Genomic DNA, 26,598 nt, shown 5'->3' with positions numbered 1-26,598 from the left:
GGAACAGTGACATGTGCTGTCGGGGTCTGGTGGTGGCTGGTGGGTCCACTGTCAAATGACAGAGCCAGTCTCCTTGGCAGATGTGGTATTATTGTTCCATGCCCTGCTTTGATTCCATGTATGCTTGTCCCAGAGTGGGGCAGGGAGCACTCCCCAGGCCCACATCAGCCCTTCTCAGGCTTTGTGTCTCATTTCTCTGGGGTTGAACTATCTGGCCCAAGAAGTCGCTTGGTGGATTTGCTGAGCTTGTGCTAGGGAGAGGAGGAGGCCAAGGCTGAATGCCAGTGAGTGGGACTATGCAAGCAGCCCATGAGAGTCCAATGAGCTCTGTAGCAAGGGTAGATTACCTACCACTCAGAGCAGTCACTAGCCCTTCCCAGTTCCACATGTCTGCTTCCCACCTCTACATTCTCCTGTTCTGGACTTTTCCTACCAGTAGAGAATCAATAGGGGTCCAGTTGGGCTTTGGTACTCAGCTCAGGTGTGTGTGTGTACTTGCCTGGCTTACAGCAGCCCTGCTTCAGGTCTCTGCAACTAGGCCGACTCAACTCCTCCATCCTGCCCGCCTCCCTGAACACTTGCTGATGGCCTCCATCCTATCCACACTGATTGTCCCTCCATCTCAACACTGTCTCCCACCCAGGCCAAGTACATCTCGCAGTGCATCGACGAGATCAAGCAGGAGCTGAAGCAGGACAACATCGCTGTGAAGGCCAACGCTGTCTGCAAGCTCACCTATGTGAGTGTCTCCTCTGTGGGCCTGCCTGCCTGCCTGCCTGATGCTCCTGTGGCCGGTGCAGGCTTGGCGCTGGGGAGCCTGGTGGGGAAGCTTCAGCTCTGAACCTGCCTGCCCTTTTGACTACAGGTGTAGGTGGATATGACTTCCCTGTGCCCCTATTCCACCTCAGGTTGGGAGGCAGGGTATCATACTGATTCTCAGTACTGGAGTGTGCCACAAGGCTATCACAGGATAGTTTACTAGCCATTATGGGAAAGCTTTCTCTTTCCTATTTTTTTTTTTAAATATTTTATTTATTATGTATACAACATTCTGCTTCCATGTATATCTGCATACCAGAAGAGGGCACCAGATCTCATAACGGATGGTTGTGGAGCCACCATGTGGTTGCTGGGATTGAACTCAGGACCTCTGGAAGAGCAATCAGTGCTCTTAAACTCTGAGCCATCTCTCCAGCCCTCTCTTTCCTATTTTATTTATTTTTTGAGACAGGGTTTCTCTGTGTAGCCCTTGCTGTCCTGGAACTCCCTCTGTAGACCAGGCTGGTCTTGAACTCACAGAGATCCTCCTGCCTCTTCCTCCCAAATCATGGGATTAAAGGTGTGCATTACTGTGCCTGGCTATTTATTTAATTTTTAGAAATATTTGTTTTATGTGTATTGCTATTTTTGCCTATGTGTTTTTCTGTACTGTGTGTCCCAAATTGGCTTGAATCTTCAGCCCTCCTACCTTAGCTTTCCAAGTGCATTGGTCACAGATGATCGTTGCTGCATGTGCTGTTGTGTTGGGACTTCATGCAGTAGCACCATGTTGTCAGCTGTGAACGTTCATTTTCTTTAGTGTTATGTGAACTTGTCACCTTAGATTTTAAATAGGCCATAATCTTTCTCCTTGTTAATTTTTATTGTATTTTATTTTTTGTTCTTTGACACGGGATTTCTGTGTAACATTTGAGCCTGTCCTGGCACTCACTTTGTAGCCCAGGCTGGCCTCACTTACAGAGATCTGCCAGCCTCTGTCTTCTGAGTGCTGAAATTAATTAATGGTGTGCCACCACTTCTGAGCCAAGCCCCAGCCCCTCACTGGGGAATTCTAGGCAGGGGTTCCATCCTGACTACAACCCTAACCCCTCTCTGAGGGATTCTAGGTGGGGCTCTGCCCTTGAGGAGCCCTTCCCTGTGAAGCACCTCCAGCCTTGTCAAAGTCATTTGTTGGAAAGAAAATATAAAAGTCGGAAAGGGTGTGTGATGGGTGAAGTTTATGTGTTCAGACTGAATGCATTTTGTTCTTCCATGGTGGTGTGAGTGTTCTGATTGTGGCTGAAACCTTTACCCTAGTGTCTCCTGAGTACAAACCATGGTGTTCCCATCTTAATAGTTACAGATGCTCGGGTACGACATCAGTTGGGCTGCCTTTAACATCATCGAAGTTATGAGTGCCTCCAAGTTCACATTCAAGGTGAGGACCCAGAATGCCCAGCAGGCAGGTGTGTTGTGTGTGAGGTCCCTGGGGGGGGGGGTCCTCCATCAGGGGGTTGTCCTTGAGGGTGTGTCCTGTGCTCAGTGGTCCTGCTATTGAAGGGAGATACCATGCTTGCCCAGAAACTGTCACTCAATGTTCCTGCCAGTGGGGAGGGCCTGAGATAGACAAGTTGTCAACATTTTCTGCCTGGAGGACAGCCAGGCGGGTGGAGTGCCAGCCACCCTCCACTCTGCCCCCTGTGCCATCCTTCCCAGCTGGCAACCATGTGGTGCAGCTCAGTGTTGAAGTACTTGCCTGGTCACAGTGGCTCCTGTTGCTCCCCATCCCTGCAGACAGACACCAGGCCCCTTTATCAGGACTACCCTAAGGGAGTTGCTGTTGCAAAACAAAACAAAAACCAAAAACCAAAATGTAACATGTGGGGCTGGAGAAATGGCTCAGAGGTTAAGAGAACTGACTGCTCTTCCAGAGGTCCTGAGTTCAATTCCCAGCAACCACATGGTGGCTCACAACCATCCATTATGAGATCTGGTGCCCTCTTCTGGTGTGCAGATATACATGGAAGCAGAATGTTGTATACATAATAAATAAAATTTAAAAAAAGAGAGATAATTATAAAAAAAATCATAAAAAAAAACTTCAAAATGCAACGTGTGGCAACATATTCCTGTAATTCTAGCACATGGAGGGCTGAGACTGGAGGATTACTGTCAGTTCTATGCAGTCTGGTTATAGTCTGAGACCTGTCTTTAAACACCACCAATAAAGGAGAACAATAACACAAGCCCTGGAAAAGGCTCACCCTGTGCCCTTAGGCCTCAGCCACGCCCAGTCCCAGGATGCCCAACTATAATCCCAGCAGTGAGGAAACCAAGGCAGGAGGATTCCATATTCCAGGCCAGCCTGGGCTATAGAACATAAAGCAAGCACTTTCGGCCGTGCATTGGTGGCGCATGCCTTTAATCCCAGCACTTGGGAGGCAGAGGCAGGCAGATCTCTCTGAGTTCGAGGCCAGCCTGGTTTACAGAGTGAGTGCCAGGATAGGCTCCAAAGCTACACAGAGAACCCCTGTCTCGAAAAACAAAAACAAAACAACAACAACAACAAAAAAAAATCAAGCACTTCCATTGTTTTTTGTTGTAGCTTGATAACCAGGACATGGTGTTTTCTCTGAATTTGTCTCAGTGACACCTGATGGGGTTTTGTTTGTACAGGTTTCTCTGTCCCCTGATGTCCTAGAACTCGCTCTGTAGACCAGGATGTCCTCGAACTCACAGAGATCTGCGTGCCTCTGCCTCCCGAGTGCTGGGGTTAAAGGCATGAGCCATCACCACCCAGCTTGACATTGCTTAGTAGGGATGGTTGTGGCATTTCAAACTGTGGGCTGGCTTTGAACTCCTTGTAACTGAGATTGGTCTTGCACAGCAGTTTCTGCCTCTGTCTTCTGAGTGTTGCCATGACAGAGTTGCTACCCTATGCAACAGTAATGGTATTTGATTGGAGCATACCTGGCCCAGGTGACCAAGGCTGATTAGCACTGCTGTCCCAGGGGATCTGATACCTGATTTTGAGGTCATTGTCATGGCAAGTCATTTCCTAGCCTCTGGTAGACATAAGATATAGTTGCGCACACTGGTTCCTTTAGATGTTTTCCCTATCTTATTCCATACATCCGTGCCATATGCTAAATGCACCCAGCACCCAAGCAAGTCCCTGTTGGGAGGGATGGACTAGTACATTATGAAAACCAGGGCTGCCTGCCTGTGTGTGTGTAGCTGTGTGGGTAGAACCATCTGCTCATGCTGGGAGGAGTATTAGGGAGGATGCCTTGGAACTCGGTGTCCAGTGTCTGTCAACTTCCATAGGAGCCCCTGGAGTTTCAGGTGCTCTGCTGCTGTCACCATATCTACAAGTGTTTGCTGGGTGATCCTGGTGGGGCTGCAGTGGCCCCACGGACTCTAGGTGGCTCTGTCTCTGACGCTGTGGCTATTGATTCTGCAGCGTGTGGGCTACCTGGCTGCCTCCCAGTGCTTCCACGAAGGCACCGATGTCATCATGCTGACCACCAACCAGATCCGCAAGGTAGGCAAGCCCTGATGCTTTCCTACCACACCCACATTTGGTTCTTCCAAGATGCCCTGGTTCTCACGAGGGAGGCTCCCAGTGCCTGTACCCCATCCCTTCCTGCCTGCCTTGTGCTGCAGACTACAGGGTGCTGGCTTCCCCTCAGTGTGAGACCAGCCAGATCCTGCCATAGGGCACACCCCTATGTCCACAGACGCTGGGGTTTTAGGAGTGTTGTGAAGAGGAGTCAGGTGGAAGAGGAGTGACTAATACGTGGGAGCCACAGTAGCAGAGGTGGCTCATGGTGCTGATGAGGATGGAGCTGGTGGAGGTGCAGGGCTGAGTGGTGCTGTGGCTACGAGCCACCTGCGCAGTGTGTCTGGGCTGTGGAGTCAGGCAGGAGGCCTGGGTTGCCAGAGCACTTGCAGGAGCAAATCCTGGACTGGCCAGGGGTTTTGAGAAGAACAAGGATCACAGTGACTTGAGTCCTTCCAGGAGTAGCAGGGACCCAGGTGGACAGGGCTTCCTATAGGAACAGAGTCCTAGATGGGTGGGCCTGTGGGGAGAAGCCAGGCTCTGAAAGGGAAGTGGGCTACAGAAGTGAGCAGGGGTTGGGTTGGGGCTGCATCAGTATCTACCTACCTGTCTGTGTATCTCCAGTGTGTGAGGCAGGGCTTAGGCCTCCTTTAAGAGACATAGGAGCTTGCTCCTTAAGAGAAGATTGGGGAGTTACTGCTGTACTCAGCATTTGCTGATTGTAGATAGAAGAAGTTTCTGTCCAGCCAGGTCCTGCTGCCCTTCAGTCTCAAATAAACACAAATCTTATATTAATTATACGCTGTTTGACCTATAGCTCAGGCTTCATATTGACTAGCTGTCTTGTAATTATTAAATCATTTCTATTAATCTGTGTATCTCCATGTGGTCTTAGCTTACCGGAGAATGCCCGGTGTCCTGTTTTCCTGGTAGCTACATGGCGTATGTCTCTCTCTCTCAACTCACTCTCTCCGTTTCCTCTTTCCAGAATTCTCCTAGTCTGGTAGCCCCACCTTTACTTCCTGCCTGGCTACTGGCCAATCAGCATTTAGTCATCAACCAATAAGAGAAACCTATATTTACAGCATACAGAAGGACATCCCCCATCAGCTGATGTCCTGACTGGGACCTGGTGTCTGTGCAGCAGGGGCCTGTGTGCTGGCTCTGCACTGGCCCATGTCTCAGGCTTCTGCAGTCCCTGTGCAGTATGAAACAGCCTGGAACCTGGGATGAGGGCTCTCCATGCCAAGCTTCCCGCCATCCTGTCGTCTCTGTGTGTCTTCCTGATGCCTTTCCTATTAGGACGCGAGCAGTGCTCTCATTGTTCACTGCTTTCTTCTCTGTCCCTCTGGGAGGTGACACTGTAAAGTGTGGCCTCTGAGGGCAAAAGACTCGGTATAGCTTCTGATGCTATTTGAGCCCACTGCATAGGGAAAGGCCTTAAAGCTCACCATATTATATTATCACTCAGCATGCCCCAGTGTATCTGCAACGCAGCTGGGAAATACTCCCAAAGTGGATGTGGCATCTTTTAGTGACAGATGCACTGCTTTAGTGTCAGCAGGGAATCGGGGCAACAGATTGAGGGAGGTAGGGACAGCTTCCGCCTTAGTCTTCTGCCTCAGGTCCGCTGCTCATAAAGTCCAGAGCATATCAGCTTGGGAACAGCCAGAGAACTGTCCCTGGTATTGTGGGGGAGTGGCTTAGCAGAAGCAGGTCCCTAAGCATTGCCAGGACTGGGCAGTCCTTGCCTAGGAGTTGTGCCTTACAAAGTAGCCTGTGTCTTACAAAGTCCCCAAGGAGCCCAGAGACCTGTTGGCTTCAGTGCAGGGCTTTCCTATCTCTGCCTCTGACCTGTGTCCTAGTTCCTGTCGATGGTAGCAGAGGAGCTATGCAGTGCCCCCTCGTGCTGGCCTGCAGGGCTGCTGGGATACAGACATCAGATAGTCCCAAGGGACTACACTGATGCTCCTACCATCCCCTTACAGGACCTGAGCAGCCCCAGCCAGTACGACACTGGAGTGGCATTGACTGGTCTGTCCTGTTTTGTCACCCCAGATCTTGCCAGAGACCTGGCAAATGACATCATGACCCTGGTGAGTTTGTGTGTGCCTGCGCCACCCTTTCCCTTCATCCAGTGATGCCCAGAACCCAGAGCTGAGCCCTCACTCTAAGGAGACAGAAACAGGCCCTGGAAGTGGCTAGTGTGTGGCTGGGGTTTGTGGGACTGCACAAAAGTCAGCCTTGCTGTCCCCTGGGTTTGTTCCCCGGATCCCACCTGGTGGTCCCAAAGTTTATCAGTTCCATGGGGGCAGGGTAAATCCCGCTGTCCCATCCTGATATAGCAGGTACCTGTTGTAAACAGAGCTCCACTGGGACCCGCCATGCCCATCCATCCCTTTCTGTGATGGTTGCAGCTGTTGTTACAGATTGTCCAGCCCACTGGGTAGAAGTATGGCTTGTGTGGCTTTCCAGATAGTTGCCAGCTCTGTGAACTAGAGAGCATGCTGGGCCTGCATGGAGCCTGCCTGGATCCTGATGAGATGGGGTACCCTGCCAATGCCAGTGCAAGACTGTCCTGGAGCAGGCTCGAGTGAGGGCAGCCTGGGGGTGGGGCCACACACTATAACCCGGCCAGCTTTACAAGTGGGTTTGCATCCCTCTATGCGCCCAGTACATCTAATGTAGGAGTGAGGCCAGCCTGGGCCAGGCTGATCTGGAAACTGAGGGCTGCGGGGCCTGCTTTAGGTGGGTTGGGGGGAGTGATATGTGAATGAGTCAGGGGTGCTGGTGACTCGCTTAGCAGGTAAGTTGCTGACCACTCTAGTGTCCCCACAGATGTCTCACACGAAACCGTACATCAGGAAGAAGGCAGTGTTGATTATGTACAAGGTGTTCCTCAAGTACCCTGAGTCACTTCGTCCTGCCTTTCCCCGGCTCAAGGAGAAGCTGGAGGACCCAGACCCAGGTTGGTGACAGCCAGCTCCTGTGTGGATGGGAGGGTGGGGGCCATCTGGGTCCCCACTGCAAATCTCCTTGACCCACAAGCCACAGTGCACAGAGTTAGTTGTGACTTCCAATGACTGCTGGGCCTCAGCTTCCTCCTGGCCTGAGTGGATTGGGAGCTGTTTGGCTGTGTCCATCTCTCACCTCTGCAGAGTTGACTGAGCAGTACAGGGTGCTGTAGGCTTCACATCTAGTCCAAGAGTCTTGAGGGGCTGGGGAGCATGTGGAGGCTTTAAATGTCATTTGATTACAGCTGTACTCATTTATGGTTTGAGCACAGGAACAACTCTCAGGATGAGACACACAGGTAGAGTGACCCCTGTGTTCCTCATAGGCTTATGCTTCCTGGGGCTCTGAGACATGGTACTGTGTGTGGCACATCTATATGCCCTGCCAACAGAAGCCCACGGTCCCTCAGGCTGTGTGTGAGACAGAGACCTGGAAAGAGATGGGGCTGGAAACTCACCCAGGCTTCCTAACAGAAGCACACTTTGTAATGGAACAGATCCTATGGCCTAGGACCACACAGCCCAGCACAGGCCCTGGGGGGCAAAATGTGCCATGAGATCCCTAAGACTGGAGTACCAGGGACCCACTTGTCATATTGTTCATGGGGCGGGATGGATGAGTGTTTGTGCAGGTTCTGGGGGGTGTTCACAGCAGGAGGCTCAGCCTCACAGCCTGGTGTTATGTTGCCCAGCCTGCAGGCTGCTGGCTGGCAGTCTGGGGAGCCAGGCCTTTAAAGAAAGAGAGAAGGCCCAGAGTGCCACGCGGCTCTTTATAGTGAGCTCACCTACAGTGGGCCAGGCACTCAGTTCATTTCCATCATGGTGGCTTGTTAGTTACCTCGGGTCCTTACTGGCAGGAAAAGGCAGCAGGAGAATGATAAGGGCAGCTTGGGCTGTAGGCTGAGACCAGAGGCTGGGACTCAGGTGATAGGGTGCTCAGCCAGCATACTTTAAAGCCTGGATCCTATCCCCAGCTCCACATAGAGCAGGGATGATAACACATGCCTGGCAGTGAAGTTCAAGGCCAGACTGCTTCCGTGAGTAAGCAAGCAGTGGCTGGGCCTGAGTATGGTGGCCTTGTTGGGGAGGTGCTCTTCACTATCTTGTACAGCTGTTGAGCTGCCAAAAAGTGCTCCCTCCATCTCAGGGATGCAACTCTTACTGGGGCTTCACTAGACGTGACAGATGGGATGACTGGTGGCCATTGGCCACTTGATCCTACCTCTCTCTAGACCCTTAATGCCTTGGGCAAGCCAGAGCCATAGAGAACAGTACTGTCACCCTGGAAGCCTCAGGAGATCTCTTGGGGGGGGGGTGCATGTGGGCACCTGTATGTGCTTCTGTGGATGTGTGTGAATGTTCTAAGACAGGCTGTTGTTTAGCCCAGGGCTGTGTGAACCTTTCCTTGGGAGAGAACAAATGTCCATTCCTCTCACCCTACCCCCAGTTCTGTTTGACTGGGCAGCAGTGAGAAATCTTAAAGAAACCATTCCTCTCAGGTCTGCCCATGTCAGCATGGACAACCTGTGGATAGCTAGACCACTATGCTGTCTCCCTCCCACACCCGTACCCAATCTCAAGAAAACAAGGGGCCGGGTAGTGGTGGCACACACCATTAATCCCTCCCAGCACTCAGGAGGCAGACATGCAGCAGACACTCATAAAAAATAAATGTTACTTAAAGGACTAATAAACCATTTCTGTCCTGAGCAGGAGCAGTGTATCCTCTGAGCAATGCAGAAACCGTAATGTGCCACCTGCTATGTGCATGGTGACAATCACCAGTGTGTCCCCAGGCTTCCACAAGGAGCCCTGTACAACAGGTTCTTGTTGTCCAGGGTATCCCTATAGACAGAGAGCTGTGGTGGGGATGTCCGGTTCTTTGGGTATGATTGTTACTGGTGGGGACATTCCCTGGAAACAGCAGAACATCCCACTGTTTGCTAATGTGGACCCATGTCTTGGTCCTCAGGGGTGCAGTCTGCAGCTGTTAATGTCATTTGCGAGCTAGCGCGCCGCAACCCTAAGAACTATCTGTCCCTGGCCCCGCTGTTTTTCAAGCTCATGACATCCTCCACCAACAATTGGGTCCTCATCAAGATCATTAAGCTGGTAAGTTCAGAAGGTGGGGTGTATGCTGGGCCTGGACCCATAGTCTGCGGGGATCCTGGTGACCACAGCACCCCTATCCCTGTAGTTCGGCGCTCTGACTCCCCTGGAGCCCAGGCTGGGCAAGAAATTGATCGAACCTCTCACCAACCTCATTCATAGGTAAGCTACTCCTTGGCCACCATCCCTGGGCAGGGGCATTGATGCTATCCTGACATCGACCCCTTTCTACCCTGCCCTACTTGACTCACTGACCGAGGCCAGCCTGTTTAATCTGGTTTCTGGGTTTTTGTTTTTGTTTTTGTTTTTGAGGCACATTTCACTCAGTAGCCTGGAATTCACGCCAATCCTCCTGCCTCAGCCATCCTAGGTGCTTGGTTTATAAGTGTACACCGCTTTACTCAGTTCAGTCATCTTTTACCTGTACTCCACACACCAAGCAGTGCATTCATGTTGTCCTTTGCCCTTCTAGTGCTCCAGCACCATGCCATGTCTCCCTGGACTGACCCTCTGGAAGGGTGGCTCAGGAGGAGCTACAGGCTATCATGACATTCAGGGGTAGGGTGGGATGAGCTGGAGGTGGGAGAAGTTAAAAGTGTTGGACTGAATTTCCTGCCTGGGGGGACCACAGTAATCACCATGGTATCACAGGGCTTTAGAGGGACTGCAGTATTACTGTTCCCATGGAGTGCAGCAGAGTGACCTTGTTTATGTGTGTGACACTACTTGGGCTGGATCCTCATGCTTTCCTCTCTTTCAGCACTTCTGCCATGTCCCTGCTGTACGAGTGTGTGAATACCGTGATTGCAGGTGAGTGTGCTGAGCCTGCTGGGAGGGTGCTGGTATGGGTTGGGTGATATGAGAGGATGTAGGCCCCCTTGCTGGAAGGAGCTGAGAAGCCTGAGCTGTCTTGATACCCAGAGCATCTCCTTGATGAGGTGGATGCCTCCTGCCCAAATCCTCTTCTCTGGTGCTGGTGTAAACTGAGGTCTCTGCATAGCTCATCTCCCCAGCCCTTCCTCAGGCCCCTTTGCAAATTTGAAAGGTTATTCTCCCATGTGGGGACAGAGCCCAAGACTAGCGCATGTCTACCTTGGATGCACAGCATCCTACTTTTCCAGGCTTCCTACAGGCCCCTGCAGCACACCTTAACTAAGATAGTCATATCACCAAGAGATCACATAGGAGCAGGGCTTTGCTGGCCTAGGAAATTGAGCACAGTCAGCAGCACTGGGGAGGCTGAGAAAGGCAGATCCCCAGAGCTTGCTGGCGGCCACTTTAGTCAGTCAGCCAGTATGCTCCAGGGTCAGGGAGAGATCCTGTCTGAAAAAAAAAGATGGGGCCGGGCGTTGGTGGCGCACACCTTTAATCCCGGCACTCGGGAGGCAGAGGCAGGCGGATCTCTGTGAGTTCAAGGCCAGCCTGGTCTCCAGAGCGAGTGCCAGGATGGGCTCCAAAGCTACACAGAAAACCCTATCTTGAAAAACAAACAAACAAACAAACAAAAAAACGAGATGGGAAGGCTTTCAGGGGAAGCCTGCTGCTCACCTTTGTCTTCACACGTGCATATAAGGACCCAAAATAGATTTAGAACCGAGCCCAGCACCCTTGGGCTTGTGACTGAGCCTGGCTGTCCTGCATGGGTGGAGGGAGGAGAGAAAGAAAGGTGGCATGAAGGTGTGAGCTCCCAGGTGAGGTCTCAAGGCCATAGTGATGACAGGGGAGTCCTAAGGGCTCTGTGGCCACCCTTGCGGCTATACCCCAATGACAGAACCCAGCTGTCAGCTGCAGGAAGAGAGGTCAGGGCTTCTGAAACCCTTCCTGTGAGTCAGATCATGTTGTATCCTCAGCCACTGGCTGTGATGTGTGGATTGTTGTCATCTGAGAGCTCCCCAAAACCATCCCTACTCAGGGTTTCTGTGAGGTCTCAGGGGCTGCTCTGCCCAGCATAGGTCTGCATCCCAGACCCCAGAGAGGAACAGGGACTGTATGTGAGCCTGTCTTAGGTAACAGTACTTCAGGCCCAAGAGCTACTCCTGTTTGGGAGGGTGGAAGAACCAGGCCAGATCCCCTGGCTCCCCATGGCCCAGCTGGTCCAGCTGCCTTCTGAAACACAGTCATGTCGGGCCTCCTGTGAGCCAGGCAGCTAGGCCCCTGGTGGTGGGGATGGGTTAGTAGGGTGTCAGTGTCTGACGCAAGGCACTAAACTCATCCTCATGTGTCCCAGTGCTCATCTCGCTGTCGTCCGGCATGCCCAACCACAGTGCCAGCATCCAGGTGCGTCTCTCAAAGACAGGGCCCACACAGATCAGCAAAACTGGGTCTTACGGGTGGCCAGGCCCCAGGGCTCCTCAGCCAGTTGGGAAACCATTGTGATTACCTCCAAGTTCGTTTTTCTCCCACAGCTGAAATATAAAGGAAGTCCTCTAGCCCAACCCTCCTTAGGCACTCCTTTCCCTTTCCCCAATGCACCTCCACCTGCCCTTTGGGGACCAAATGCAGTGTGCCTGGGCAGCTGCTCTGAACATGGGATGCCCCCACTTGCCCTCACTGGCACCTGCAGATCCATTCTGTCATACTGATCAGGGCCCCCAGTGAGAAGGCAGCAGTCACCTGCCCTGCCTGTACCCAGATGCATGCCTTTGGTCAGGGCTGGTAGCAGGCTGCAGGGCATGGTGGTGGGGTGGATGGAGATCAACTTGAGTCCTGCCTGGGAAGACATGATCATTGTGACATTCCTCCTCAGCTCTGCGTTCAGAAGTTGAGGATATTGATAGAAGACTCAGACCAGAACTGTAAGTCACCGCCACCTACCAAGCAGCCACACTTGAACACCATGCCTGGGATTCGTAAACCCCGTACCTGGGGGCCCTCTGCCCTTTTGCTGTCCTTATGCTTTCCAGCATGATGGTTTTGTGGGTTGAGTGCTGGCTGTCACCATGGGGGGGAGGCACCCTGAAAGATGGGATCTGTGCTGAGCAATGTGGAGACACCAAACATGAAGATGATTTAGGAGGCTCAAGCTTAGTTGCTTGAGCACACTAGTGTGCCAGACCTTAGGTCCCAGACCTACCTGCACTCAGAAACCAGGTGTGGGCCACAGGCTTCAAGGTCATGTTTAGCTCCCTAATGAGTTCAAAGCTTGTCTCAGAAATAAAGTAAATACTGTAAGGTCTGTGCCTGAGGCCACAGCTGCATTTTAGCAAGCAGGAGGCTGAGGCAGGAGAGTCAGGAGTTCAGGGCCAGCCTGGTTCCACAGCATGACCCATCTGAAAATAAAACAAGAGGGCTGGTGAGATGGCTCAGTAGATAAAGGGGTTTGTCACCATCCTGATGGATGCCCTGACTCCTTCCCTGATCCCATGTGGTGGGAAGAGAAATGACTCCTACAAATGGTCTTCTGATCTTGACGCACATCCCAAACAAATAAATGTGATTGTTTTTCATTTGAAGGAAAGGGAGGCATAGTATGCGGGTACACACCTGTTATTGTAGCACTTGAGAGGGGGAGGGGGAGAGCCAGGGTTCAGGTCCAGAGGCCTCTGGCTAGCATCTGCCTGGTCCTCAGGGAAGCATGCAGTGACCTGCTGCTGCCTTCCTTGTATCTCACACTGCTCCAAAATGGGGTCCATGTCAGTGGCATCTACTGTACCCAGACCAGATGGCAGGTTGAGCCTCCAGTGTCTGCTGTAGTCCAGTCCTTACTTCCCCACCCTCAGCGTAGACCACAGGGTCTCAGCAGTTCTCAAGTCAGTGCTGTTGGAAAGCATCTCTAGGCCATCTGTAACAAAGGAGGCTTCTGAGTGTAGAGCTGTCGTCTGTGCTTTTTCTGCAGCCTCTCCCTGCACTGGGCTAGCAGCCTCTATCATTTCTCTAGCAGTGACCTTTAGAACATGTGGGCAAGGTCCTCACACCATCATTGGGGTTCTTGTTTGGGTTTTTTTTGACTTTTGTTTTGCTTTTCAAGACTGTGTTTCTTTGTATTCTCCTGGCTGTCTTGGAACTTGCTGGGATTAAAGGCATGAGGCATCATGCCTTTGTTGTTTTGTTTGAGGTTTTTTTTGTTTTTTGTTTTGTTTGTGTGTTTTATGTTTTTTTGTTTTGTTTTGTTTTGTTTTGTTTTGTTTTGTTACACAGACAAGGTTTCTCTGTGTAACCCTGACTGTCCTGGAACTCAGGCTGGCCTCGAACTCACAGAGATCCTCCTGCCTCTACCTCCTAAGTGCTGGGATTAAAGATGTGTGTCACCAAATGCCGGCCTGCACCACTACCCAGCCCAGCAGGGTTCTTTTTTAATATACATATTTTCAAATTCTTCATAAGTTTTTTCATTCTTAAGTATGTGTTCATGTGTGGGTCTGTGCTTGGAAAAGCCAGTGCCTGTGGAAATGGAGGCACCTGATATCCTGGAGCTGGAGCTACAGTCAGAGCTACCCAGTGTGGGTGCTGGGAACCAGACTCAGAGCCTGCCTTGTCCTTATGCCTAGAGGACTGTGCCTGTGGACCGTGCTGTGACACGGCTTCCACTTTGGCTTCTTGGGGTGGCGGGCATAACAAAAGCGGCCATCACCTGCAGGCAACACCATCTGGGTGGAAGTGGCGATACATTCCCCTATTGCACCCATTGGCCATGGTATTCCACTCTGTCTGCAAACTAATGGCCACTTGGTCTCCACAGTAAAGTACCTGGGGCTTCTGGCCATGTCTAAAATCCTGAAGACACACCCCAAGTCCGTGCAGTCTCACAAGGACCTGATCCTGCAATGCCTGGATGACAAGGACGAGTCTATCCGCCTGCGCGCTCTTGACCTGCTCTATGGAATGGTATGTGTTCCTGTTCCCAGAATGGGGAGCCTTCGAAGCTTCTGAGTCACTCTTCTGCAGGCTGGGACAGCAGCCTGAGCCACTGGGGTCAGCAGATGGCACCTGTCCTACTGTAGGGAATGGGGCCTCTGTCACCTTCCCTTGGTCAGACATGCATGATAAGCTGACTAATGTACCCAGTGTGACTTCTGCTGTCTGTGGAAGAACCTGTCCCTCCTGGGCTTACGAGCTCAATCTCAGCTATCATCTCATGGCTGAACATATCCACCTGTGCTGACCAACCAGCTCTGCCCCCACAGGTGTCCAAGAAGAATCTGATGGAGATCGTGAAGAAGCTGATGACCCATGTGGATAAGGCTGAGGGCACCACCTATCGTGATGAGCTGCTTACCAAGATCATTGACATCTGCAGCCAGTCCAACTACCAGCACATCACCAACTTTGAGTGGTATATCAGCATCCTTGTGGAGCTGACACGCCTGGAGGGTACCCGCCACGGCCATCTCATCGCTGCACAGATGCTGGATGTGGCCATCCGCGTCAAGGCCATTCGCAAATTTGCTGTGTCTCAGATGTCTGCACTGCTTGACAGTGCCCACCTGGTGGCCAGCAGCACCCAGCGCAATGGCATTTGTGAGGTGCTCTACGCTGCTGCCTGGATCTGCGGGGAGTTCTCGGAGTGAGTTGGTGCAGCCCTTAGAAGTGGCCCACTGTGGCCTGGTGGGGGGACATGTGGGCAGACCCTCTGCCTGAAAGATGGTTGGTTACTACTGGGTGGCCCCACCCAAGTGACTGACTGTCCCTTCATGGTGTGGGGTCACATGGCTGTGAAGAGGGTGCCCTCTAGTTCATAGATCTGTTCTGCTTCAAGAGTCATCCTAGCTGGGCAAGCTGCCACCCTCAGAGCCAGGCCTCACCATACAGTGGTGATAGGCCTGCTCCCACCAGCCCGGAGATTGCCCTGGTAGAGCTCCATAGGGCAGCTGCTGTGCCCTCATGCCAGGCTCCAGGAGCATGTGGGTGGGTGGACTGGGATGGCTGTAGCACTCCATGCCCCCTGGTATACCTGGCTTAAAGGACACGACAGCGGTGACCCAGAGCAGATGTGGATTTGTTGTTAAATATCCAGGCTGTCAAAGAAATCTACTGGGAAAGTAACAACATTTCCTTAGCACCTCCCATTGCCTTAGAGTCAGCCCACAGGAGCTGCCTATCAGTGCTCCTTGGAGGGTCCAGTGGGGAGTCTCCTCTCTGAATCCCGCAAGGCAGCCACAAAGTGCACATGGATGCTGGGAGAAGTTTATTGATGCGTCCTTGGTTTTGTGGTGCTGGGAATTAATTGCACCCAGGACTTTGTTCATATCAGGCAAATGCTCATTACCAAAAATATTGATGGCAGCAAGTGAGCCATACAGGTCATCTGTGTCTGCTGGTGACTGTCAGATATTTGCCATGGTTTCTTGAACCATGTCCTTTTTTGTGGAATTGATGGTTCTTGGTTTTCTGCTTCTGCTCAGTGAAAGTGAGTGCCCCAAGTTTGTGCTTTTGCTGAGAAGCCTAGACCCCCACATCTCTGGTCTGACTTCCTTGAGAGATAGGCCTGTGAGTGTGCTCAGTAGCCTCATGCAGCCCCTGTCCCCCAGGCACCTACAGGGACCCCAGCAAACCCTGGAGGCCATGCTGCGGCCCAAGGTCACCACACTGCCTGGCCACATTCAGGCTGTGTATGTGCAGAACGTGGTAAAGCTGTACGCATCCATCCTGCAGCAGAAGGAGCAGGCTGCCGACACTGAGGCTGCACAGGAGGTTACCCAGCTACTGGTGGAGCGGTTGCCGCAGTTTGTACAGAGTGCCGACCTGGAGGTGCAGGAGCGGGTAAGGCCTACAAGCTGGAGATTTTGCTCACGGTTGAGATTAAACCTTAAAAGGGCAGTGTCAGAGAAGGTGAATAGTGCCATGGCTCATGCCCTGTGACTACATCCAGGGCTAGTACGGTGTCAAGTTGGAGTGGGGGGGTGGCCTGCTCACACCTCAAAGCTCACAGGCAGCAGGGCCTCCAACAAAGGTACCCCCTGAAGATTCCTCAGCTACTGCCACACACCTCCAGCTGGGTCTGGACTCACAGGGTGGGTAGTGTTACTTACCAAGGACCCCCATGTCTGGAGATGCTGTTGGTCCCCATCTAGGTCCTTGTTCCAGACAGAGTCAATAGATGGGAGTTATTGAAGTCTATCCTAGCCCTGTCCATCTGAGGTTTAGGGTGTGTGAACAGGGATTGTGGTGTGGATGGGCCTGAGAGCCAGGCTAAGAGGTGGGCAAGGCCCTGCTACTTCTGGGAATGTTGGTTTGTGAACCCCTTTGTTTGTTTGTTCTGGGACAGTGCTTGAACCAGTTGCCTGTGTGTCTCAGGCATGTACTTTGTCACTGAGTCATACCCAGCAGGTGGCCAAGGTCCTGGGCTGACACCTGGGTAGTGGGGCCTGGTGAGCAAGGCTGCTCCTGGCACCCCATGGTAACGTAGGTTCTCACTGAAAACCAGATGCCATGTGGATTCTGCTAGGTCTCTGGGGTCAGGCTGAGCCCTGTGGGAAGTAGGGACCCACACGGAGCCATGCCTTGAAGTTGGGACTGATTGTGTGGCATGGTAGCAAGGGCTGCCTAGTACAGCTGTGTCTATAGAATTAGAGACAGCACAGGACTAAATGGCTATAGGTGGTCACACAGGAGGTGGCATTAGCTGAACTCCCTGTTGTGACATTGGTGGGGCTTGTCTCTCCCCATCTGAGATGGTCAGACATGATGAGGTCTATGGCTGAGCTAATGGAGAGGACAGGCCCCAGCACCTCATCTCAGATGCCTGCCTGGCTAACTGGCTCTGGGCAAGACTGCCTGGCTAACTGGCTCTGGGCTGTTGCTCCTCTAGGCGTCCTGCATCCTGCAGCTGGTCAAGCATGTGCAGAAGCTGCAGGCAAAAGGTGTCCCGGTAGCTGAGGAAGTAAGCGCCTTGTTTGCTGGTGAACTGAACCCTGTGGCTCCCAAGGCCCAGAAGAAAGTCCCAGTTCCTGAAGGGTGAGGATTGGGGATGTGGGAGGTGATGAGGTAACAGCCACTGAAGTAGTCACTGATCTAGGAAATTAGGTAGAGGCTTCCACACCCTAGGACCTGCCAGCAGCCAGGGGAACAAGAGATGGCCCTGGGGCTAGGTGGCCATGACCCTCCCTTGCTTATTCACATAAATCCATTCTGTCCTGGTGCTGTTATACCCCTGTTCCTGGTCCTCTGGGACTATCATTGCCTGCCATGGTCCTTCCAGATTCCATGGTCCCTGTCCTGGTCTGCTGTTTCCTCCCAGGCTTCCTGCCTTTCCATCTCTCTGTCTTCTCTCCGGGACTATGGCATCCTTCCTTGCCTGGTCCCTGTGATGCTGATGTTGAGAGATGGCACAGGTGCATGGTGGGCCAGCACAGAGGAGACCAGGCCACCATGTGACCCCCTCTGTACATCCCAGCCTAGACCTGGATGCCTGGATCAATGAGCCACCTTCAGACAGTGAGTCTGAGGATGAGAAACCCAAGGCCATCTTCCATGAAGAAGAGCCAAGGCACGCACGGCGCCGGCAGCCTGAGGAGGATGAGGAGGAGCTGGCCCGGGTGAGCAGGCCAATTTCAGGAGCACCCTGCACAAGGCAGAGCCCAGCTTGGGTTCTGTTCACAAAGAATAGCTGATTGCTAGGCCTAGGGGCACCTGAGGCTCTTATGCCACCAGACACAGCCTGTGACATAGGTTCTACCTTGTCCTCCTGTCTGGAGCAGCCCCTCCCATGAGCCCCCTTTCCTGGGCCCTCAGCAGGAACACTGGAGTGCACTTCTGAGCCTGCAGGAGTAGGAGTGGAGGGCAGGAGCTGTGGCTCAGGGTGGGCAGACCCAGGCCAGTTCTGCCCCCAGGAGGCCTGAACCTTGGGCAGTCTGCCCATTCGTGAGCACTGCTCCTGGGAGACAGGTGCAGCAGCTGGCCTACCTGAGAGCTCTGCCCCTTGATGTGATCCTCATATTTCCTGCTGTGACCCCTCCCTGCCCGCCTGGGGTCTTGGCACTTCTCTGACACATGTGCTCATGTCCTGTTTTCACAGCGGCGAGAGGCCCGGAAGCAGGAGCAAGCCAACAACCCTTTCTATATCAAGAGCTCCCCATCCCCACAGAAGGCAAGTGCTCTCCTTGAGCATCCGCGCACCAGCTGCTGTACTGAAGCCTCCAAGAGAGTAATGTGGTTATGGCCTGTGCATGTATAGTCCTGGCTACAGCTGAGCAGAGCTGTGCTGCATCCAGGTCTTGGTATGATCTAGATGGGGTCCCTCTAGACTGCCTTGAGGTGGGTACTCTGCCCTGCTGGCTTATTGCACCCACAGAAAGTGCTGGCCTCTCAGTTCTTTGCAGTTCCTCAGCGCCCTAGGAGGGTTCAGGTTTTGTGGGCAGATCCTGCAGTGGTATCAGAGTCACTGGTGACCACGATGGTTAAGGAGGAGTGTTCATAGCACCCCAGGGTACATCGGACCCTATTCTGGGGTTAAATCTGTACTACTTTCTCATTTTGGAAAAAAATCAGGGATTGGTACTAGGACTCTGTGGGTATGAGCCCTGGGGTCCCATCCTCAGTACCACATAAAGCAAGTGTGGTCACCCAGTATTCAGATGACAGATAGGAGAAGCAGAAACCTAAGGCTCTCTTGGCTACATAGTGAGGTTGAGGCTGGCCTCAAGTCCTTGAATCCAAAAATAAAAGTGACAATCATGGATAGACTTAGATGTAAAAGAAAAGCTAGAGCTAGTCCCTTCCTCCTCATAGCCCATGACATCTCATTCCGGGGCTCTGGGCCCAACCTGTCTCTATGGGGTCTGGAGCACATGAGTGACGCTCCTATGCTGCATGTGGTGTGGCGCCACCACCCTCTGGCACACAGGGTTCCCCTCTTCCTGCCTCCTGAGTCCTCGAAGCACATTAACACCCTGTGGTCCCTCCTTCAGCGATACCAAGATGCCCCAGGTGTGGAACACATCCCTGTGGTGCAGATCGACCTCTCGGTGCCCCTGAAGGTCCCAGGCAAGTGTCTCCTTGTCGAAGTTCATGTGTGGGATGTGATGGAGTCCCAGGCGTCCCTGAGCTCTAGCCACCCCATGTCCTCACAGGCCTGCCCATGTCAGACCAGTACGTAAAGCTGGAGGAGCAGCGGCGGCACCGGCAGCGGCTGGAGAAGGACAAGAAAAGGAAGAAGAAGGAGAAGGGCAAGCGCCGCCACAGCTCCCTGCCCACAGAAAGTGATGAGGACATTGCCCCTGCCCAGCGTGTGGACATCGTCACCGAGGAGATGCCCGAGGTCAGTTCCTGCCTAGCCCTGTTAGCCCTGGTGGTAATAGGCTTGTCTGTGTGTCCCTAAGAGAGCAGGAGGCAAGAAGCTGGCTCACTCTGAGCTGACGACCACACAGAACCAGTCACCTGTCATACAAGCCCTCGATGATGGACATGGCTTTACTTCACTCTGAGCTGGCAGCCACAGCTGCCAGTACCCTGGGCATCTGACATATGTGGGTGTGGGCATGACTGGCCAGACAGTTGTGTTATTTGGGGCAGACAGAAGTGACAGAAGGACAGCATGGTTGCTAGTTGACTGAGCCCTGACCTCTCCTTTCTCCCCTCCCCCTCCAGAATGCTCTGCCTAGTGATGAGGATGACAAAGACCCCAATGACCCCTACAGGGCACTGGACATTGACCTGGATAAGTAAGTGATGGGTGAGGAACAGACTGAAGACTGGCTGGGCTGCTCTTAGGGTGGTAAGGTTCCCACTCCCAGGGTGCTGAGAAGGTCCTTGACCATGGTGGGGGTGCTGCATGGGTGGCCTGGTATAGTGCCTGCTATGTCGATGTGAAGGCCTAAGCTCATCCTCCAGCACTCCTGAAAAGCCAACCCTTGCACCAAGGCACAGAGAGAGCAGGCCCCTAGCGCTCACTGGCAGCCAGTCTGTTGAATGAGGGAGCTCCAGGTTCAGTAAAAGACAGACCCTGGCCAGGCATTGGTGGCACACATCTTTAATCCCACTGGGGAGGCAGAGACCGGTGGATCTCTGAATTTGAGGCCAGCCTGGTCTACAGAGGAGAGGGACAAGCTCCAAAACTACACAGAAAATAGTGAGAGATGGCGGGGGGGGGGGGCACGGAGGGAGGAGAGAGACCGAGACCCTGCCTCAAAAGGTATAGTGGAGAGTAACAGGAAAACACCTGGCACCAACCTCTGCCCTCCACGTGACTATGAACATATGCACCAGCACCCAGACACCCACATCCCACATGGGCATGGACATGTGCTGTACACATCCAAAAAATGGGGAAGGAAAAAGTGGGAATAGGGTCAGGGTTCACAGGACCATAGCTGCTGTGGGTACTTGCTGTAGCCTCAGGATTTGTAGGGCCAGCAGTCCCAAGGGGTGGGCCACAGCTCAGCCTGGTGACCCCATGTCCCTTCCTCCTGCAAGGCCCTTGGCTGACAGTGAGAAGCTGCCTATCCAGAAACACAGGAATGCTGAAACTGTGAAGTCCCCAGAGAAGGAGGGCACCCCTGGTGTAGAGAAGAAGAGCAAGAAGCCTAAAAAGAAGGAGAAGAAGCCCAAAGAGAGAGAGAGAGAGAAGAAGGACAAGAAGGTATGCACCCCGGGTCTCCGGCATGAGTTCAAAGCTAGGACTGTTGGGATAGGGGTGGCATTTAGAACCCAGGGCTGTGCACATGCTAGGTAAGTGTTAGCCCTGCCACATCCAGGCTGCTTTTTGTTTTGTTTTATTTGTTTGGGTTTTTTTTATTTTTGTTGTTTTCAAGACAGGGTCTCACTTTGTAGCTGGGATCGTCCTGCAACTCATATGTAAACCAGGCTAGATTCAAACCACAGAAATCTATCTACCTGCCTCTGTCTGCTTCCCAAGAGCTGGGACTAAAAGTGTGCACCACCACATGCAGCTCTCAGGCTGCTTTTTACATTGCATTTTGAGACTAGCCTTGAATTTGCAATCCTCCTGCCTCAATCTGTTGAGTAGCTGAGATAACAGGCCCAGCTAAAAATATATTTTATTTGTTGAGTGCTAGGATCAAGCACAGGATCCTACTGATACAAGGCAGCCTCAGAGGTGTAGCTTGGTGTAGTGGTGTTTTGGAGACTGCCTATCAGTCTGCTGCCCCGGCTACACCACCGGCTCACAGGCAGGACATATCCCAGCACTTAGGCTGGGGGAGGATTGCCCTGACTTCTAGGCCAGCCTGAATTACACTGTGAGACTCTGCTGCTTTGCTGGAAAGTCTCTCCAGTCACCACTTAGCCAAGCACTGTCTTTCTGAATGGCTGCTGGCTGTTGCTACCATCTTGGCTGAAGTTAGGCAGCCAAGTACCCGTGTGGGTCCAGTCAGAGCACATCCAGGACTTGCCATGCTACACAGTAGACAGGCTGGTCAGGGGCAGGGAGGCAAGAATGGCAACCAGCTGGAGATCAGCCCTTGCCCCTGGTACTCCCTTCCTTTGCCAAAAGTGCTCTTCTTGTGGCTTCAGGGCGAGGACTTAGACTTCTGGCTGTCCACCACCCCGCCACCTGCTGCTGTCCCCGTCCTTGCCCCATCCACAGTAAGTGCCCGTCCCACATGTCCTCAGAGTTCTCAGCTGTGCATCCCTGCAGGAGTCAGTGAATGGCAGGCATCTCCCCTGCAGGCCTGGAGCCATGCACAGCTGTCAATAAGTGGAGTCCAGCCCAGTGGGATGTCCTGGGTTAGGCCTGTGTCTGCTATCCTGTGGGACTCTGCTTAGTGAGGCTCAGTGAGACAGGGGTGACCAGCAGGATCTTTGTCCACAAGGCGTCCTTTGGAGAGTAACCCCAGCCCTCAGGTGGGGACAGTACTGGTTAAGTGGCACTCAAGGTTCCCTTATTGCTTCTCAAGCTGGAACCCTCTGAACAATCGGGGGAAGACCACCCCATTCTCTACCCATCCCGAGAAAACCCCTTACCTTCCTGGCTTTGCAGGAAGAACTTGCTGTGAGCACTGTTGCTCCAGCTAAGGACGAGGTTGAAGAACTCAAAAGAGAGGAGCCAGAGGATGAGGAGGACAACATGGATCGTGATCAGGAAAAGGTGAGGCATGCACCACTTCCTTGAAGTGGCTGTAGTCTGCGTGCTTCACCCTCTGAAAGGAAAGGGTCCTAGTGTTTCCAGAGCAGTTTCTAAACTGTGTAGTCAAACCATCTCATTCCAGAATCTTCTACTTCCTGGTTAGCCTCACCTCATGAGCAGTGTGCCTCACCCCCTTTTGAACCCCCGACACCCTTGAATCCACTTGCTGTCTCTGTATCTGCCTGTTCTGCACATTGGTTGTCATGGAGTCCCACACTAGGTGACCTCTGGTGGTGGCTTTCGAATTGAGAAGATAATCTGATTATCATCTTTATCTTATTTATTTATTTATTTATTCATTTATTTATTTATTTTTGGTTTTTCGAGACAGGGTTTCCCTGTGGCTTGGAGACTGTCCTGGAACTAGCTCTTGTAGACCAGGTTGGTCTCAAACTCTCAGAGATCTGCCTGCCTCTGCCTCCCTAGTGCTGGGATTAAAGGCCTGCACCACCACTGCCCAGCTTTCTTCTTCGTCTTTTTATTTATTTATTTATTTATTTATTTATTTATTTATTTATTTGTTGAGGCAGTGTTTCTCTGTGTAGCTCTGGAGCCTATCCTGGCACTTGCTCTGGAGACCAGGTTGGTCTCGAACTCACAGAGATCTGCCTGCCTCTGCCTCTCGAGTGCTGGAATTAAAGGTGTGCGCCACCAACGCCTGGGTCTTCTTCATTTTTTTAAAGATTATTTTAAGACAGGTGTGGTGGCACATGCCTAAGAAACACCATCTAAATGCCCCTCCCCAGAAGATTATTTTAGTTGTGTGTGTGTGAATGTTACTGAGGTCTTTGTGATTGAACACTCTTAACCACCAGCCAAGCCATCAACCCAGACCCAAGCTGTACATACGTGCGTGCGTGCGTGCGTGCATGCGTGTAGCCCTGGCTGCTCTGGAACTCACTCTGTTGACTAGGCTGGTCTCGAACTTACGAAGAGCTACCTGCCTCTGCTTCCCAAGTGCTGGGACTAAAGGTGTCCCACCCAGTTTCTTGAAGTCCCTCTATTCTGTGGCATGTTGGAGCCTTGCTCCTGTTGCTAGATGTGTGATGCTTCAGTGTGTGACTGTACCTTGTGTCTGTCATCAATCCATCGATACTGGGCCATTTACCCCTGGCTAATGTGAACATAGGCACATCTCTCTGAGCACTGCTTCCTCTGTGGTCTTCATGCAGTGACAGTCTCACTCATGTGTGCTGTGCATTCCCTTACCCTCCAAGCAGCTCCTGCCACTGACCTGTTAGCCCAAGGTGTCTGAGGCCTGGCCTCCAACCCCAGTGACTTTTGGAGTTCCTGGCTTTGCTATCCTACCTGCTCCCCTTCCCCGTGACCCCCACCTTGTGATGGGAGGGGAGAGATGACAGGGTTCCTCTTGCTGGAGATGAGGGGCTTGAGCCCAGACTCTGCTTCAGAAATCGTCCCGGCACAAGAAGAAGAAACACAGGAAAGAGAAGGAGGAGAGGCCACGAGACAAAAAGAAAGCCAAAAAGAAGCAGGCTGCACCACTGGAGAATGGTGCGACAGAGGAGGAGGAACCCATCCCGGTGAGCACACTCAACACCCTGTCACCTCAACCTTGAAACCTGGGTTCCATTCAGAGAGAACTCAGAGCCTCTAGAAGCTGTGCTCTGTGGTGGGAGCCAGCATCATTTGGTGGCTATTGCTCCTTGTGATCATGTCCCTGTCCCATGAAATCTGTGAACATATCTGTGACACAGCTGTGGCTCTGTTACCCACAGCTGACACTGTCTCTCCTTCCCCAGCCCATGTCCAGTTACTGCCTTCTGGCTGAGAATTCCTACGTTAAAGTGGTAAGTGACACTGGGCTGCTGCAGGGAGGGGACTGTTGCTGGGGCCAGACTCTAACCTCAAGCAGTGGCCCAGGTGTTGCCACCAGTGTAGAACCACCATGACCAGCAGACCAGCCACAGGAGGAGAGCCCAATGTGTCCAGGCCACCTGAGGACAGCATTGCTAACAGGACAAAGAACAGTGCTGGCAGCATACACATTGGGCCAGATGCAGGAGGATTGTAAGCTCAAGACCAACTAGGACTGTATTGCAAAAGTTCGTCTCTAAGAATCCAAGAGACAAGGGCTGGGTGTAGCTTCATGAAGAGTGAGCACGTGTTGAGGGCAGGGTTTTGGGGCCCACAGGCAGCTTTCACAGAGGGGTCACTGTCCTTGGTCTTAGTGGGAGCTCACTCCCCTCAGCGGGTCCCTGGTGCTTGACCCTGCCCTTGCTCACGCAGACATACGACATCCAAGCCAGCCTACAGAAGGACAGCCAAGTGACTGTGTCAGTCATCCTGGAGAACAAGAGCAACAGCTTCCTGAAAAACATGGAGCTGAACGTGCTGGACTCGCTCAACACCAAGATGGCCAGGCCAGAGGGCTCATCAGTGCATGACGGTGTGCCTGTGCCTTTCCAGCTACCCCCTGGTGAGCCTGCCAATTGGCCCTAGTGTTTGCCACGCATGCCAGCTCTGCTCCTTACCCCCTTATTACCCGGGCTCCTACACAAGGAACTTAACTAAAGCTCCTGGGGCCAGCAGTAGGAGCCCATTGTGTTTGTGTGACTTTTCAGCATCCCACCCAGCTGTGACACTCTAGAGTCAGTGCTAGCTCAAACCCTGGGCCCACTGCGTGCCATGTCTCCCATCAGGTGTCTCCAATGAGGCCCAGTTTGTGTTCACCATTCAGAGCATTGTCATGGCCCAGAAGCTCAAAGGCACACTGTCCTTCATTGCCAAGGTATGCACTGGAGCCTGAGCGGCATGGTCAGTGCTGAGGAGCCCACTCTGCACTGGGCTGCAGCTCCTTTGCCCTGCCCTGCCCTGCCCTGCCCTGCCCTGCCCTGCCCTGCCCTGCCCTGCCCTGCCCTGCCCTGCCCTGCCCTGCCCTGCCCTGCCCTGCCCTAGAGGGTGTCAGGCACCCCAGGAAAGGGACCACGGGCCTGGGAGTCATCCCCACAGCTGCAGCTTCCTCCTCACAGGACGACGATGGGGCCACCCACGAGAAGTTGGACTTCCGGCTGCACTTTAGCTGTAGTTCCTACCTGATCACCACTCCCTGCTACAGGTATATGTGCCTCCACCCCACCAGAGACACCTCCCAGGCTGTGGAGGTACACAGACAGCTTGATGTGGGGTGTGAGGTGACGGCAACGTGCGTCTGCTTGAGCCATCATCACAGGTGCCTTCAGCTCCAGACACAGTCTGCCACTGTCCTGGGTGCTGGTTTCTCCTGAGGCCACCTTCTTCCTCTGCCAGGCACCATTGCCAAGACCTCTCTATCCCCAGAGGATTGCACTGTGCCGGCTTCTCATGTTTTCACATAGCCCAGGCTGCCTTGGAACTTGAAGCAGTCCTCCTGCCTCAACATTCCTAGTGCTGATACCCAGGCCCTGCCATCACCCTCCATTCTGTCCTCCCACAGTGATGCCTTTGCCAAGTTGCTGGAGTCAGGAGACCTGAGCATGAACTCTATCAAAGTCGACGGCATTAGTATTTCTTTCCAGAACCTCCTGGCAAAGATCTGTTTCCACCACCATTTTTCCGGTAAGCAGTGTCACAGTGATACCAGTTTCATTACACAAGTGTCACAGGGCCTTCCTGCCCAGGGCCTTGACCTGCCGCCCCTGAGTGCCATCTCAGCTGGGCCCCAGCTCTTGGCAGCCCTGGAGGGCACCCTGCCAGGAATTATGAGTCTGATGCTCCCATTTGTTGGCAGTGGTGGAGAGAGTAGACTCCTGTGCCTCCATGTACAGCCGCTCGATCCAGGGCCACCATGTCTGTCTGCTGGTGAAGAAGGTAAGCTCACTGCAGTAGACCAGGCAGTCTTCAGGGAGAGGCTGAGCTTCCCTGTCCCTGTCCATGGCTGTTCCCCCACAATTAGACCAGGCCCCTCAACTGTACCACCCCCACAGTTGTACCAGTTTCTCCCCCTGCTGTGCCAAAACCTACAACTACACCAGGCCCCCACCTGATGAGACACAGGTCAAGAGGAAGGAAACGGTCTCAGGCCCATGACTGGTAGGCCGTGTGCTGCACACCTGCCACTCAGGCTATGTAGTTTCAAAAACAGAAAGTGAGCCCTAGGCCCCAGATGTGGGGAGGAAGGGTGGTATTTACAGCCC

General features: G+C 52.9%; 1 protein-coding gene across 2 annotated transcripts in view; it reads left to right on the top strand.

Annotated features, from left to right (window-relative positions):
* Ap3d1 (adaptor related protein complex 3 subunit delta 1) overlaps window positions 1-26,598 on the top strand; it is a 35,571-nt gene that overhangs the window by 7,816 nt on the left and 1,157 nt on the right. The window contains exons 2-30 of one of the 2 annotated variants that reach the window (XM_027419317.2): window positions 644-739; window positions 2,117-2,197; window positions 4,223-4,303; window positions 6,310-6,417; window positions 7,160-7,289; window positions 9,308-9,447; window positions 9,533-9,606; window positions 10,205-10,254; window positions 11,672-11,721; window positions 12,191-12,239; window positions 14,123-14,268; window positions 14,568-14,947; window positions 15,912-16,143; window positions 17,192-17,337; window positions 17,777-17,918; window positions 18,398-18,469; window positions 19,290-19,365; window positions 19,452-19,639; window positions 19,969-20,042; window positions 20,794-20,959; window positions 21,853-21,924; window positions 22,319-22,426; window positions 23,875-24,006; window positions 24,226-24,273; window positions 24,713-24,902; window positions 25,126-25,214; window positions 25,456-25,541; window positions 25,899-26,020; window positions 26,193-26,272. In XM_027419317.2, coding sequence (XP_027275118.1) covers window positions 644-739; window positions 2,117-2,197; window positions 4,223-4,303; window positions 6,310-6,417; window positions 7,160-7,289; window positions 9,308-9,447; window positions 9,533-9,606; window positions 10,205-10,254; window positions 11,672-11,721; window positions 12,191-12,239; window positions 14,123-14,268; window positions 14,568-14,947; window positions 15,912-16,143; window positions 17,192-17,337; window positions 17,777-17,918; window positions 18,398-18,469; window positions 19,290-19,365; window positions 19,452-19,639; window positions 19,969-20,042; window positions 20,794-20,959; window positions 21,853-21,924; window positions 22,319-22,426; window positions 23,875-24,006; window positions 24,226-24,273; window positions 24,713-24,902; window positions 25,126-25,214; window positions 25,456-25,541; window positions 25,899-26,020; window positions 26,193-26,272 — 3,408 coding nt within the window. The remainder of the gene's footprint in view (window positions 1-643; window positions 740-2,116; window positions 2,198-4,222; window positions 4,304-6,309; window positions 6,418-7,159; window positions 7,290-9,307; window positions 9,448-9,532; window positions 9,607-10,204; window positions 10,255-11,671; window positions 11,722-12,190; window positions 12,240-14,122; window positions 14,269-14,567; window positions 14,948-15,911; window positions 16,144-17,191; window positions 17,338-17,776; window positions 17,919-18,397; window positions 18,470-19,289; window positions 19,366-19,451; window positions 19,640-19,968; window positions 20,043-20,793; window positions 20,960-21,852; window positions 21,925-22,318; window positions 22,427-23,874; window positions 24,007-24,225; window positions 24,274-24,712; window positions 24,903-25,125; window positions 25,215-25,455; window positions 25,542-25,898; window positions 26,021-26,192; window positions 26,273-26,598) is intronic. The other variant, XM_035444988.1, reaches the window with a different exon arrangement.

Source organism: Cricetulus griseus, chromosome 5, assembly GCF_003668045.3.
Source record: "Cricetulus griseus strain 17A/GY chromosome 5, alternate assembly CriGri-PICRH-1.0, whole genome shotgun sequence".
Classification (NCBI taxonomy): Eukaryota; Metazoa; Chordata; class Mammalia; order Rodentia; family Cricetidae; genus Cricetulus; species Cricetulus griseus.
This window is presented reverse-complemented; position numbering and strand designations above follow the sequence as displayed.